The sequence below is a fragment of the Haliotis cracherodii genome, unplaced genomic scaffold (genome assembly GCF_022045235.1).
Source record: "Haliotis cracherodii isolate W230 unplaced genomic scaffold, xgHalCrac1.p SCAF_9, whole genome shotgun sequence".
Taxonomy (NCBI): domain Eukaryota; kingdom Metazoa; phylum Mollusca; class Gastropoda; order Lepetellida; family Haliotidae; genus Haliotis; species Haliotis cracherodii.
Window position 1 is genome coordinate 56,815,420 of NW_027266343.1, and position 17,027 is coordinate 56,832,446.

General features: G+C 39.1%; 1 protein-coding gene across 1 annotated transcript; it reads right to left on the bottom strand.

Moving 5' to 3' along the window:
• Positions 1–433: 433 nt before the first annotated feature.
• LOC139452579 (uncharacterized) lies at positions 434–16,771 on the bottom strand. The gene is made up of 3 exons (XM_071234101.1): positions 16,630–16,771; positions 12,249–12,605; positions 434–4,287 (listed from the first exon to the last, which is right to left on the bottom strand). Exons 2-3 carry the CDS (start codon positions 12,451–12,453, stop codon positions 3,725–3,727), a joined length of 768 nt encoding a protein of 255 aa, XP_071090202.1. The 5' UTR covers positions 12,454–12,605; positions 16,630–16,771; the 3' UTR covers positions 434–3,724.
• Between the last annotated feature and the right edge of the window lie 256 nt (positions 16,772–17,027).

The window sequence follows — 17,027 nt, forward strand, 5'->3', positions numbered from 1 at the left end:
TGATCCCACCTCATCCAAGTGTGATATCCCACATAATCCCAGTGTGATCCAACCTCATCTCAGTGTGATCCAACCTCATCCCAGTGTGATCCAACCTCATCCCAGCGTGATCCAACCCCATCCCAGTGTCATTCAACCTCATCCCAGTGTGATCGAACCTCATTTCAGTGTGATCCAACCTCATCTCAGTGTGATTCAACCTCATCCCAGTGTGATCCAACCTCATCTCTGTGTGATCCAACCTCATCCCAGTGTGATTCAACCTCATCCCAGTGTGATCCAACCTCATCCCAGTGTGATCCAACCTCATCCCAGTGTGATTCAACCTCATCCCAGTGTGATCCAACCTCATTTCAGTTTGATCCCACATCATACCATCTAAATACATTCCCCCAGCATGAAATGATGTTACAACTCGTTTACAACACTCGATTTATTAATAATTTTGTGCATCAGTTCTCTACATAACATCTTGATACTGACCAGACTAGATAAATTCACTGCTCACCAAAAATGAGATTACAATATATAGATGGGATATTCTCTCTTCGTGACCAACTCGTCCCATTTTGGGACAAGCCTTGTATGTTACTGAAACATGCGAATGATGACAATGATATTCTCTGTGTAGAAGTTTGGAACAAATAATTTCCACACTTAAAAATACACAAACAACAAAGTAATCGTATTAAACCAATTATTTCCACTGGTACGTTAATGCTGGTAATAATCGTGTCTTGCAAAGGAAACAATCAATTAAGAACAGCTGCACAGTGATAATTTCTTCCCAACAGAAAATCTGCCCATCCTGAGATGAGGTGTCATATGTGTTAGTGAGTGAGTGAGTGAGTGAGTGAGTTGGGTTTAACACCGCTTTCAACAGTATTCCAGTTATATTGCGGCGTGTCACCTTAATGTGGGAGGAAAGCCCGAAGTGATGCAGGTCTCAGATGTTTACCACTTCAGTGAAACCCATGAGCACGGGTATGGTGCTGACAAACCTAGAAACATAATCAGGGCAAACCAGGATTCGAACAAACAATCATAGGTTTCTGGCGTGCCCAAGGGACGCAACTCTGCACAGCGAATGGCGGCACCTTAGACGACTGGGTCACCCGTGCCGCCTACAGATGTTAACATGGGAGGATAACAATCCTTTCTCGAAACTCCCAGTACCTCAGCAAGCTGATTAGGGGTGGAGAGGTGTAAGGGTTCACAAAAAATTCAGTGCATTGCAACACCATGTCCGCAAAATGAATATCGTATCGTAGGTTGTGTATTGCTACAATATACAATATATACATAAAGAGGTGTGTAAAGTAGCACACCCATAAAGAAACTCACAAAATAATCTCACAACACAAACTGCTCTCTTACGTGTTTCAATTTTATCTTCAGGGAGAAGTGATAACCATTTTATCTTTGAGAAAAGTGATTACCGTTTTATCTTAGTAATGACTTCTCCCTAAAGACAAAGTGGTAATCACTTCTCCCTGAAGATAAAACTGAAACATATAGGAGACAATTTGTGATTACAAACATATATATACTGGGTGATATGTAACAATAAAAATAACATTAGGGATGTCACGATACAGCTGTCATATGTTTTTTCGATACGGCATATACAACATTTTGCGCCGAAAACACAGCCATTAGACTGAGAATTTTGTCTAGAGATTCACTCATAAAGATAAAGGTCAACAGACAACTGACTGATGACACTGAAAGAAAATAATAAGAAATATACAATCAAATTTATGTATATGAAAGGCATCATTGAAAAAGATGGTCAGTCTTGTTATCGGGTCGGTTTCATGTCTGAAAGACGACCAAGAAAGTTATGAGGAGTATAAAAATAAATTGTATTTGTTATTGATAGCGAAGCGATAACAACATGGACAATCGATTTGGGGTTAAATGTGAATCAATGCCAAATTATATGTGTTCCTGATGAAGCACTGGTGTACTGGTGAATCGCGACATCACTACTATTCATTTCCCTGATGCATATGTTCCCATAACATGTTAAATGTCAAATTTCCATGTGTCACATGAGATATCACCGTTATATCAGTAAATTGAAGTTCATTCATTCCAGAATACGTATCACAATATCACTTTTTCATGCTCGATATACTGGGTGATTTCAAATTGGGTTTTTCAACATGTGTTTAATGTTATAAACTTGCCAAATGCCTTCGATGCCCAGGAGCGAGCATCTATTGGAGCGAGCATTTATTGAATGAGTAAATATTATGTTGTACAATTATCTTATTTTGTTCAATTTATAAACTTCAGTTTGTGCCTTAATGTATCAGATTGCTTCTGAATTAAACATTTTGAATTATACAAAATATTGTGATACGTACCGCAATACAGCCTTGGGCATTGTAAAATATTGTGATACTCTTTAAACCTCCGATACCCATCCCTAAGAAGTGAGGTGAGGTGAGGTGAAATGGGGTTTAACGTCGCGTCCAAGATTATTGCACTTATATAGCGATGTGCATGCACGTGTATGTATGTGTGTGGCTGCTTGTACTAGACCGGACTGATGCCGATTTATAGTGCTAGCTCACTGAGATACCATGCCGCAGTTTAACATGAATACCCCACTCAGACACAGTATACTGACTCCGAGCCGACCAGTCCTTGTTTTAGCCGTTGGTATGACGCGGTCGGGGATCGAACCTTCCGCTCTCCTGTCGGACGCTCTACCATTAGACCACGGAGGCGGTCCCCCTAAGAAGTATTTCCTAGGAGACCAATTGCTATATCTCCCGTGGAAGCCTGTGGTAAACAGGTAAAGGGCATGGACCGCACAATGCTTCACAGTGGAATACAAGTATATGTACTTCATGTTTGTTCACAGTGAAGAATGAGTGATACATTGTACAAACACATCCCAGTTGAACTAAAAGCTTATTTAATCGACGCTGACAAACGAAATAGGTATAAGTACACCGGTCTCAAACTGATTGTTGAATACTTGAGGAACAAATACAGTAAACTATGGTTATAACAAACACGCTTAAAACGAACTGACGGATATAACGAACTGACTTTTTGGTCCCGACTATTTGCTGTAGTTGTGCTGTTTATATGCTTATAACGAATTACGGTTATAACGAACTAAAATTAGTAGTCCCTTTCAGTTCGTTATAACCGTAGTTTACTGTAACTCAATAAGACTTAAAAGAATTACAGTTGTTCTTTGGATTTTACAGATCTGCTGACCTTGGAAATTGAAAACTGGAGAACAAAATAATCTCAGTACTGGAGTGAGTGAGTGAGTGAGTTTGGTTTTACGCCGCTTTTAGCAATATTCCAGCAATATCACGGCGGGGGACACCAGAAATGGGCTTCACACATTGTACCCATGTCTGGAATCGAACCCGGGTCTTCAGCATGACGAGCGAACGCTTTAACCACTAGGCCACCCGCCCCCTCAGTCCTGGAAGGGGGGAATAATGTTGCCAAGAATAAAAATCATTATGGTGCAAAAATAATCTCAAAATATTTGGCATTGATTGAAATACAGAAATTAAAAGCTCTGGGGACAAATTCTAGTTTCCCAGAATTATGACAGGACCAAAACCACTGACACGAGACTAATATGTATTTTGTGCTGCTAATTCAATTAAATCTCAAATGGAGAGTTATTTATCCTTTCAAGTGGTAATGAGTATCATTGTTCTATGACAATTTAACAGTACAACTTTCAGAATGATGTTGGACTGAACACATTGACATCCTTATTTTGCACATCCATTTTCTTTTTGCCACCAAATAACCACTGATTGAATTCCGATGTCATTGAAACTCTGGACAAATTCGCTTCATTATACTCATGTTCAGTTGTTAATGTCACAGATTTTTTTCCCATCTGATCAGACATTTTCTCTGCAGATGTCCTGGTCATTGTACCACTGTTGTTGGGCTCGACAACGGAGTTATCTCCCTTCAGCTGCAGTGCACTTGCTACTGACTGGAACAGCGAGGATTCAGAGCCTCTGCGAAACATTCTTGCGTTTGGCAGAGACAGGTATCTGTTCACCTCAGCTTGATGAGCTTTTTGAAATAGCTGGACAGTTTCTACAGACGAGGGGTGTACTTCAATGCTCCCATGAGGGGAACTCCCATCAATACCAACTCTCTTGGAATCAGTCGATGTTGCAAGCTGTTGCTTCAGTCTCTCGCCGCTGATCTTGCAGGGATTTCTCAGGATTATTTTTGGTGCACCACATTCTGTCGACTGCAGCTGATACGATTGTTGGCCAACATCTTCAGAAACAAAAGAAAAACAATAAGATAGTTATCATATAACCATAGCAATAGTTAGCGCAATTTGACATAACTTGGATAAAAATGTCAAGTGTGTGTGTGTGTGTGTGTGTGTCTGTTGTGTGTGTCTGTCTGTGTGTGTCTGTCTATGTGTGTCTGTTGTGTGTGTCTGTCTGTACATGTGTGTGTGTGTGTGTGTGTGTGTGTGTGTGTGTGTGTGTGTGTGTGTGTGTGTGTGTGTGTATCTGTGTGTGCGTCTGTACATGTATGTGTCTGCATGTGCGTGTGTCTTGCTTTACGCTGCACTCAGCAATATTACAGTTATATGTCAACAGCCTGTAAGTAATTGAGTCTGGACCAGACAATCCAGTGATAGATATCAGGAGCAAAGATCTGGGAACGATGACATGCTATCAACCAAGTTACCCAATCTGACCATCCATTATGCCTTAAGATGACCATCAGATGTTATTCTAACCCAGAATCTAGCAGCAAATACTCATAAAACATCAAATACAGGAGTTCTATACTTAAGATTAAACATTTGATACACATTTTCAAATGGTAAATCCTGTTAGTGAGGCAGTTGTTGTTGTATTACCCTGGATGTAAATCACCTTGTCATGTGACAGATTAGAATGATGTCATGCGTATTGTTAGACAAACAGTTCCATGCAAAACAGTTACCATTCCAGTGGCAGAAACTAACATTATTAGCCCACTAGTCATTATAACGATAACACATAGCAAAACCCTTAAAATGACAATTTCTACAAGTTCTTATGATACCTTAACTATTGGGCAGTTTGGCGAGACTATAGGACTAGTGCTAATTTCTAATGCTGTATTCCTGGAATACGCTTTGGTTATCATGTCAGAGACAGCATTATTCCAGTAACGGGGAAACAGAAGAACGTCCGCTGGTGTACATTCAAAGATATCATTTTCAAGAATTGATAGATATTTCGTATAAAGTTCTACGGTTTGAACAATCAAACGATTGTATTGGAAGACAAATGTTTTACCTTCAAATACAAACAAAACTATGAAGACACATATTGAGCAACCAAGTGACCTGAGGCATTGCAAGTAGCTGGGTTGATCATGACCCCAGGCTTCAACTGTAGCAGATTTACCAGGCTCGTCCCTAATTAGCCAGGGAATTCAGGATTTATCCAGCATTCAAAGTAAGTGTCTTTGGCAAGTATTTTGAGATATAAGAATCGTGATTTTGTTCCAAATTGGATATTTCAAGTGTTCATATTTTCGAAAATTCTGGCGAAATAAATGTTTAGATTAAATTGGGAATATTTACTGTCATTTGCTTGGGGGATGAACATCAGCCTCTTAGCAAGTCTACATAAGTCTGGTATTATATTTCACTTCTTTTGGTGCAAATACCCTGTACCCACTTGCTCAAATAGCTTTGTCTGATTCCAATTCAAATGAAGCTAAAAACAGCTGTCCAATCACATAACATCCATGTGCAAGAGAAATCCTATGCAAAGTTCATGATTAAACACTGCCCCTACACTGTTGGTCCGAGACAAGTGAAAACCTAGCAGGACTAGTTGTTTTCCCCAAGAACTGAGGAATGTGACATTACCCAAAAGTGGGAATGGAAAAAAAATCACTGGACTGTCCAGGATTGACTAGACTAACGTATAGTCAATGAAATCTTAAATTACACAATACGCTTCTCTCTAAAAGAATTTTTTTTTTTAAATTCTTATTTCCTATAGCTATTACTATATTCATCAACAACCCGATCTGTGTTGAACCAATCAACTCAACTTGAAAGGGTGCACAGGAATCACGTACCCATGAATACGGTGTTAGCGTTGGGCGTCTCAACGTGAGTGATTCCCGTGCACCATTTCGAGCTGAGTTGATTAGTTCAACTGTGTCATATGGCCCTGTGACGCAGGGGTAGCAGATGGCTGTTACAATGAAGGCTCGTTCCACCCGTGATGAACAGGTCTGGTTGTTGATGAAATATAGTGATAGCTAAATAGACAGATTTTTTATTCATGCACTGATTGTCTTTAAATGTAATATCCAGTTATGCATGACTGTTTAATAATCTCATACCAACTTTGACTGGAGTAGGTCCGATAGTCTTTCAGATATTGTAGTAAACGTTGGTACCTTAAATTACCTTCCAGACTATAGGTTAGCAGAAAAATATTGATGTTAAGGGTGACTACTACTCTTCAAACCTTAGAGGCCAAACCTTGTTGACAATTTCAACTATAATATTTATCAATAAAGTCATGAACGTGATCTAAAAAACAGATTAATGTCCTTGCACATTAATGATAGTAAAACACAAAACAGTATCAAATAACAAATTTTGGAACCAGAATTTTCATGTTAAATATGTGAGGTGGATGTTGGAAAATCCAAGATGGCTGTTACTGATGGTATACGGTCTCATATTAGGTCAGTAACAACCATCCTGGATTTTTACTGACGGTATACAGGCTCATGTGGGGTCATTAGCTCTGCTCTCTGATTGGTCAGTCTCATTTTGAGGCTTGTGAACCATGGCATCCAAAGTAGTTTGCTCGACTGAGATGAAAACATGTTGAAACAAGACAAAAAGTGAGCAGGACTCACTAATTCCCCAGACTTCGACTCCAATATATTTCTAAGTTTAAAACATGAAAAAAGCAATATTTTCTCAGAAAATCAAATCATCAAAATCAAACTTTGCACTGCACCTCTCCTGTTATAGTAAAGAAACTGTACCCCCCATTCGAAAAAAATCCACACAGTAGTTTTGAAGTTATAGGTCACACAAATGTTGAAGTAAAAAAATATTCTACGTCCAAATCATGAAAAAAATCTTTCGTTTTTCAGAAAATTCCATTGTAATTAAACTTTGCACTGCTTTCTTCCGTTAGCATGGAAAAAGTTCCCTAAATTTGAAAAGAATCCATCAAGTAGTTGTCTAGTTATAGGTTGCACAAATGTGTCAGGAAAACAAAATTAAGTTAAAAGATAAAAATAGCTGTATTTTTTTCAGAAAAACAAACAAATATTGAAATCAAACATTGCACTGCACCTCTCCTATCGAAAAAAAATGTTCACCAATTTTGAAAAGAATCTACATAGTAGTTTTCAAGTTATAGGTCTCACACAAAAATGTCCTGGGAAGGACGGACGATGGACGGAATTCCTTGGTATAACTATATATCCCCGCCATATTAGGTCGAGGTATAATAGTAAATATCCAATTCCTCAACACAAACCTCAGTAAATGTGCATTAATACTGCACTCCTGTCTGTGCTCCAAGGAATCACGCTTCAGTTAGACAACTGAAGTCACTTGTTCTCATAAATCTGAATCTTGATCATCACTGACTGTCCAATGTAATTTCTCTCCATCCCAAATGAGCTTGTGTGGACTTCTTGATTTCCACTAGTTCTTTGTACAGATCAACCCTTGAGCAACTGATTTGACCTCTTCCCAGGCATGCATGGCCAATTCTTAGGCAACCATGTTGCATAAGGTAGGCCAACTTGCATCATGCGATGTCACATCTTGTCAAGTTGTGCTTGCTTCAGAGGTAATGAGAATCTGATTGGCAAGTCACAAGCGTAATCTATTTACATGGCTCCCCAACTCACTGAATGAAGTAATATTTGTGCCTGCGTGATTGTGCAGTGTAGATCTCGACCCTGGCTAACATTTAGCCCCATAAATAAAGTTATCTCTACCTAAAAATACATCAATAAAATCTGAATGGAGCCCAGAACAAAGCTTAGTTTCTGAGACAATGGGGCTGATGTAATCTAGACTTGCTGAATCAGTCTAGGCTTCAGTTGGATTCATATTTTAATGTATTCTCTGGGGTCTGGGAGATGGATTTATGACACCATGGCCAAGGCAAAATGATAGGAATTAGGAAATCTGCATCACTGATTAATTAGCAGTCAGCATGGATTCCCAGTTTAACTCCCACAACGTGTAACAAATTGTTATTTGACGCAGCACTCAGCAACATCCCATATGAAAGCAGCCTGTAAATACGAGTCTGGACCAGACAATCCAGTGATCATTATTGTGATCAATGATCCATGCTTTCAGGGTATGATGACATGCATTGAACAAGTCACTGAGCCTGACCAACCAATCCACTTAAATGGAAGCAAGCACAATCAGTGATAATGTAAGTCCTGGCTTCCAGTTGTCCGTAACTATCAGTGCTAATCCTGCTGATTACTGTAAAGTGTTGGCTTCCATTGTCTATTGCTAATCACCTATCAGCGCCAATTATCTGGTGGCTTCCCTTGTTAAGTTTCCGTCCTTTCTTATTGTATTACTTTTGTTGTTCTTACAGTACATATATAAGCTTCTTGCCTCATAGCATACATTCGTCCCAAGCACATTCAGTTCGCTTGCCTGATGGTCAGTCAGTATTCACGGCTGAATTGGAGGCAATTCATCATGCACTCAAACTCATACCGAAACTTCCAGAAGCAAAGGCAGCAGTCTTATCAGACTCGCTAAGTGCACTTCAGGCCATCAGCGGCAGAAACTCAACCTCCAGGCCAAACACAGTCAACAATATTCTATACATATATACAAAACTATCGGACCAAGGGCAACAGGTCGGGCTGTGTTGGATCCCCTCTCACATAGATATACATGGAAATGAAAAAGCAGACTCAGTGGCAAAGCTAGCTGTAGACAAAGCGGAGATACAGCCTATTCCCTTAAGTAAACTAGAGATAAAAATCAAAATCAAAGCCTCTATTGCCCAAAGATGGCAAGCCCAATGGGACGCAAGTAAGATCGGCAGATGGCTATACAAAATTCAACCCGAGATCCAACAAAAGCCAAACTCATACTCCAGAGCTACCGATAAGCTGCATATTTGCGTAAAATACTCCCCAAAAATATTTTAAACTCAATTACTTTCAATCATCTTGTGTACATAAACACGTGTATTAAATGAAAAACTCCAATGTATAAAAACAGCACGCGTAAAAACCCAATGAAGCTTTTTCAGCACGCGTACAACAGAGCTAATTTCCGAAACACAATTACGAGCTAATTTACCTCCCAAGTCAAGCCTATATTTAGAACCATCATATACATCTAAAACTTTATTTAATTTTTTTTTAAATCTCAAAATGTTAACTCATTTTGGGAAAAACCTAATACAGTGATGATTAGATGATTAAAATAATATAGGTTACCCAATGAAAAATGTAAAGACACAATTAAAATAGAAACCTGCGAGTAAAAACTCAATTGCTTGAAAAATTTATCTGGAGCTCTGCAGTATTAAGTAACAGTGCCAGCTCGTGGATCGGGAACAGAGGACAACTCCTGAAGTCGAAACAATATCTGTAATATGTTTGTACGTGAGTGTAATTGTAAAGCCAAACAAAAGATTTTTAACAATGTTTGACTTCTAATCGATTCAGAATGTATCCAGCATATCGATTCTACAAGACAGGTGGATCATTATCTCTCATGGACGATAGATTCAACCAACTTAGCATCTCTTTTAATGCTTCGTCGGAACCCTCAATCACTGTCTCGGTGATTGAATTGATAGGTTAAGATGAGAAGAGGAACAATCGATGATACCCACAACCCAACAACACATGCCCAAAGCAGAGGTGAATGAATCGGGGATCCAGATTAGGACCACATCTTGAATCTTGAAGGTTGTTTGATCGAACCTTTGAAGTATGGTCATCTGGGGAGGAGTCCTGATCCTTAGATGTATGTCGGGTCTGATCAGCGAACGCTAGAGTGTCGGTCCCAATCTCAGGAGCGTCGATCCTCAGACAATTGTGGATTAGAGTTAAGCGACCTACCTGTGGAAGCCACTTAATCCCCCGAATGCCAAGACTTCACAAGTCGATCCCTATCCGGGATAATAATAATAATAATCCACATGAGAATACTCTTGAGAGTGAGATCTTTGCGAATCTTTGTCGAGAGAACAGTCCAACAAATCTGTTCGGGAATCCTTTGACGACCAATCCCCAGGAATGCAACAAATCAGGGTTCTGGAAGGTCGCATTCTTGGGGATGCCTTCAGGTTGAAGCTTGACATTCTCAGTGGCCAAAGATGAAGGTCACGAACAAACAATACAATATCTGGTAGGCTATGTAACAGTAAGAGAGGTCGTGGTTGACTGTGAAGAAAAAACAGGTTCGGTCGGATCCACATTCGCTGAAAGCACCTTCCGTACATCTAAGCCCATAGGCTGGTTCTCCGAAGCTGAAGAAAGTAGATTCTTTGAACTAGGTTGAGTGGTCAAGATGGCAATGTCCTCTGTCAAAAACCCATCGTAAACAACATCATCGCCGACAGATCATATGGGAAGTGCGTGGTTCCACGAACCCTCAATTGTCGAGAATGTAGATAATTTTGCAGATCTTTTTTTTTCTTAGTTTTTGGCGTTTAGTCAGCTGCATATCCTGCTCTCGGCTCCGACATTTACGCAGGTTAATACTGAAGGATTCAGTAGGCAAATCAACACATTGTGCACAACGCACCGATGTACCACAACGCCTATGACAGTCAGAACACAACCGTCGGAACAAACATTGTGTGGGTCGAATGGAGAAAATATCTGTCTAAAACAGAGATACCCGGGACAACACGTGGACTATCCATCCATGATGAAAAACGACTAAGAAGAAATCGAAAACTGGCAAATTGAAGTGGGAAAATTGGAAAAAAGGGAAAAAAACATACAGATCCCCTTGGTGTATAAACACATCACCACAACATGGTCATTAGAGAATGAGTAGGCTGGGGAGACCATGTGTTCAGTGCGTGTAGGTCATCGAGAAAAGCATGCATGACCCAGATTGTGGGGAGAAGTCCATGGTGATGCTAGGTGTGTTTGGGTGAATTGTTTTTTAAGAAGCTGGAAACCTTTGTTTAAGCACGTTTTCACTTTGGATAGAAAGAAGAAACAGAAATGCACAGTGTACAGTGTGAGATAAGATAAGTTAAAAATTGTATTTATTTATTATTCACAGGTTTATATATGTGTTTAGTAATCAGATAGTGTATTTATCATTGTTTCCAAAATATATTGATATATCACTCTAGTGAAACAACACTTTATCATAAAGTCTGAGTCAGCACTACTGTCATGCTGCCTAAATGCAGAGCTCCAGATAACTTTTTGAGCAATTGAGTTTTTACTCTAGGGCTTCTATTTAAATTGGGTTATTACATTTTTCATTGGGTAACCAATATTTTTTCGCTCATCTATTCATCATTCTATTAGGTATTTCCCAGATTTAAAAAAAATTAAATAATGTTATAGAAGTACATAACCATGATAACTGTTCTAAATATATAGACATGACTTGGAAAATAAATTAGCTCATAATTGTGTTTCGGAAAATAGCTCCTTTGTACACATTGGGCATTTACTCGTACTGTTTTTATACATTTGAGTTTTTCATTTAATGCATGCGTTTCTGTACATAAGTTAAATGAAAGTTATTGGGTTTTGAATATTTGTTACGGGTATTTTACGCAAATATGCTGCTTATCTGTAGCTCTGTAAATGACACATTTATTTCCTTTTGTGACTTGACACAGTTCAGTTTCAGTCACTCGATGAGACAAGACTGTTATTTGACAAGAAAACATATACCGTATTCGACATAATAAACGCCCAGGGCGCTCTCAAAATAAAAAAAAAACATAGTTGAAAGATAAATTTCGTGGATTATGCTGACAGCCTGAACTGTTTATATACGACAGATATATTTTCCAGAATTTAATTGCCCATAATTAAGGGTGCATATAACGCGAATAAATAAGTCTTGTGTACATTGGTCAATCGGAAGGGGTGCTAATGGGGATTGTTCACTAGCCAATATATTAGCAAATATCGCCGTGGGCGCTTATTAGAGCGGGGCGCTTATTACGTCGAATACGGTAATGCCTTTTTCGTTTATCACATACCTTTTATTTTTTCGTTCTCCTGCAGACTATGAAATTTGCTTTTTCTTGGCTCAAACTTGATTGGTACTGGGAATTCGTGTGGCGGAGGAGAATGTGCAAGTATATCATCATCCTCAAACTGGCTGTACCGATCACCTCCCCGACAAATGTTGAAAACGCTGCCAGTTGATTGGTCACTAGACGGCAGGCACCTGTTGTTACTCATTGTGACAGACTATTTCTGCATGCGTCATAAGACCCTTGCGAGCAAGTACTCCCCGGAGCCCATCCCTCTACAGTCACCTGGATGTATTGCGGAGCATATTCTTGCTGTCATTTGCCTGATCTTGATTGTAGCTGTAGTTGGGGAGCTAAACTCTGCAAAAAGATCATCACATATCAGATTTATGAAGATGCAAACCTATGAATTGAATCTGACAGAATACATGTTTTACACGATGCAGCACACATGCAGAAAAAATTAATGCGTCCTGGTGGAACCACAATGATATTCATTGTACCAACAATGAATCACATCTTCTCGAGGCAAGGACGTTAACGTACTATAAAAGTCCACTTTCCACCCTTGCCAAACTACTCTGGCATTCCATGCATAGTCTATAGGAGTCTTTGCATAGTCCAATCAAAATCGTGTTATGAACTAGACATCCGGTTCATAAACATTGATTTCAACATGCAGATTTCAGTCGACTGCAGGATTTGCAAAGCATGTGTACCGTCAACTGGGCATTGACAGATATTTTCAAAATCTTTTCATGTTTTTAATTAAGTTGCTCAAGTGAACTGATGAATTTTGCAAAGATAAGGCCCATTTTATGACAATATAGATCTTTTTGACTGGGCGCCACCAATTTTGTTTGAAGCAAATGCAAGTGATATGAGAGATGGAATCTGATAGACCAAAAGGATGGACATACAAGGGACATAACTCATAATAACCACTACGATCAAGGCTGGAAATTCCAGCAAAGGTGGAAAGTGGACTCTTATTTAAAGCCCTTGTCTCGGGAAGATGAACGAATCTTTGACATTGTTAAGAGTGTTTGTTGTTGTTTCTTTGGAATAATCTTCACTAATTTACAACAGACTTGAATTAAATTTATAGATTCAGTCTGTAGTGCATGGCTGGAAATGTCTGTTGATTTGCAGCATATTTAGTTTTCCGGTAACTACAAATACCTACAAAGACTGAGCCCTGGACCCCAGCCTTTCTCAGTCAAGGGGAACCCTGAATGCGTATGTCCCTCTGAAGGAACTCAGGGTTACTGAACATTGTGACAATTGTTGCTTTACAAAGATAATAAAATATGGCGTTGAAAAACCTGGCAAGACGCTTCATAGAGAAATGCTAAAGATACAAGTGAGTGAGTGCATTCAGGTTATATCGCGGCATGTCAGCTTAATGTGGGAGGAAAGCCCGAAGTGATGTGTGTCTCAGATGTTTACCACTTCGGTGAAACACACGAGCATGAGTAGGTGCCGACAAACCTTGAAACATAATCGGAGGGAACCAGGATTCGAACCCACAATTATAGTTTTCTGGTCTGCCCAAGGGACACAACTCTGCACAGCAAAATGCAGCACCTTAGACAACTGGGCCACCTGTGCCCCTCTATAGATACAAGACTCATAACCCTAATTGAGGAAGAGGAAAAGAAGAATATTAGAAGAAAGTACACATGCATCAATGAGGATGAGGTGAACATGGTCATTGCTATCTGAAGCTGAGATTTATATAGACCAGTTCAGAGGCTGATTGTCAGCAGAGATCAGTAAAAATTCCATAATGTGAATAAGAAATTTTCCAGTACTTATGTTATATTTATAGCTTTACAGAAGTGACTTCTAGTTTATTGATAACAGGACCAACACAGAGAAAGTGTCTTTAATACTTAGTTTTACATAATTGTATTGAATACAATGTTAATATATTTCTGATTTTGAGAAAATAGAAACTTCAAAGAAATGCCAATTTTGAAAAAAATATCATTGTTTTTCCAATGTGCCTGCCAAAAGAACTTGTTTGGAATAACAGAAAAAAAACCCTGCTGAAAGCATGGTAATATTCTCTAAGTCTTCAAATAGATCTTGATGTGATGAGAAAGTTCCATATAGACCTTGCATGTTACCACAGTATGATGTTTGATAACATTGAGGGCATGGATGGCCTCGTCATCAAAGGTGTCGCAATTTGCTGTGACGAGTTAAATTGTGTCCCTTGAACAAGCTATAAACTTTTGATTGTGGGTTTCCAATTCCGGTTCACCCCAGTTATGTTTCTATGTTTGTCAGCACTAGGGTTGGGACAATACACCAACTGTATGATCCAATATGTACCATGATACCTTGCACACGATCCGATACGTATCGCGATACTTGCATGTGCACTTATCGGTGGTGCGTAAGCCATCCTTTTCATAGACAGGATTGCCAAATACCCGGCACACTAATGATTAACAGTTGGCAGTGTCGCATATGGTGCTATGGATGAAAATATTTACGTTTTCACTACTCATTTTCACTAGTAATTAGTGTTTGGTGAACACTCATTTAAGGTAAGAATCAATACTTTTTACTTAGTGTGTGACTGTGATTGATTCTTGCATCTAGAAGTAAATAATCGCAATCCACATATTTATCGGTTTATCATCCCACCACTAGTCAGCACCATACCAATGGCCGTGGAATTCAACAATACACCCCCCCCCAGCCCCACCCCCCCCAAAAAAGACACCGCCCGCCAGCATGCACTATATTTTCAAAAAAACATTACCTGAGAACCAATTCTTTTAATTTTTTTTAAGCCTTAGATGCAATTTCATATCAATTATCTATAAACTACAGACACACTATAATGCTTTTATTTGTGCACGAACATACCCAATCTCTGAAATGTAAATAACCCACTGGGCTAGTTGATCCTCTTCATCTTTTTTATATACCATCGGCACTGTTTGCTTTATTTTATCACGGAACTCCAGAGAACTTTTTGAGCAATTGAGTTTCAAGTGTTGTCCTAGGTTCATGCATCAGGGTCACAACACTGTGCGAATGTTTCTTCCCGATCCACGAGCTGGACACTTTTACTTAATATTGCAGAGCTCCAGATAAATTTTTCGAGCAATTGAGTTTTTATTTGACGGTTTCTGTTTTAATCGGTTCATTATATTTTTCATTGGGTAACCAATATTTTTTTACTCATCTATTCATCACTCTATTGTGTTTATTAGTCAGCAAACAGTCGGAGTCACAAGAGACCAATTACAATTTTATTTACAACTGATATAAGAACACCAAACAATATCTTAAGTATAGATGAGGGTGACACAGAGCGTCGGTACAACCCTCTGGCTATGGGTGAGAGGTCTGCTTGGTTTGAGCGTCAAAACCCTCTGGCCTAACATCTTGCTTCTGTATGTATTTAACTAAAATTTAGAAGAAAAAAAAGGAATATCATTAGTTGTTGATACACAATGGGGTGTGCCCTTGGGTTAATGAATGGCTAGACAGAGGGGAATACATATTCCTGTTAGACTGTCACTAATCTTGTTGACATATCTACTGGGTGCTTGGAAAGAGATAATGATATCACAATAGACAAGCTTGTGTGGGGCTAACCCTTAATGAGTCTAAATTGAAGTATTTGCTGAATGTTATTCTAATATATAGGTGATGACAGATTTACTTTAATAAAATAGTTCAAGGCAATCTATAAAACTATCTACGCATAACTTTTGTTTTATTGAAAAGTATGTCTCAGAGATGCATTCTTGTTACCTTAGGCTACTATCTACCTAAAAGCTATAACTGAAACTACTAATATTTTGTATCTGTATTTTTCCTGGATCCTAATATGTATTAGTCACAGGGCTGTAGGGTGGGTGATTTAACTGTACAGCCCAGACTTAGCCCCCAGTTACTATTTCCTGTTCCGGCAAAAGAAATCTGCCCTACGTGGAAGATGCTTCCAGGATGACAAGGACAGAAAAGCTGCCACAGAGGTGTGGTGAGAGGGCCAATATAAAAGTGGTATTAAAAGCTTGAAGGACAAATGGAATAAGTGTATTGAGGTGAATGGAGATTATATTGTAAAATAAAAGTGCCAAGATATTCTGCGACTTGGTCTTATATTGAAGTTGCAAAACTTATTGAACACCCCTCGTATATTAATTTCAATAAAATTTTATATGTTAAAATGAAAAGGAGATCTTTTATTGATTATTTTATAACAATTGTCCACACTGAAGAATTTTGTAGTGCCACTGACAATATCAGAAACAGCTGAGTTGTCATGTCTTATCGGGAACCTAATTCTTGTTATACCGTTACATAGATCTAGATACCTCCGTAGATTATACAAGGAAACTCTCATAACACTCACCACACAAAAATGTCAAGATGCGGGATAAAAGGTGTTGCTGACTGGACGGAACAAGGATCTTCTGTCGTAAGAAAGATGAGAACAGTCTTGGAATAAACTGCGACTTCCTATAAAAGCGTTTGCGTAGTGACTAAGCTGGGCTCCGTCTCTGGCGGTGACGGGGCCCAACTAACAGTAGTTTGACACAGGAACCAGTCTAAGCTAACAGTAATATAAGCTGAATCCCGGCTCTTGCCAAGCTCTATATTGTGATATGAGAGACGGGGCCCAGCTTACTGTCTTCCTAGCAAAGTTCCGGTCAGGAACGAAGGAAAACCAGTCAAGACGGGTGCCCAGCTGAAGAACAATGTTCTCTGACTGTGTGATATAAAGTGCGTTCGAGTAGTATAATTTGAGTG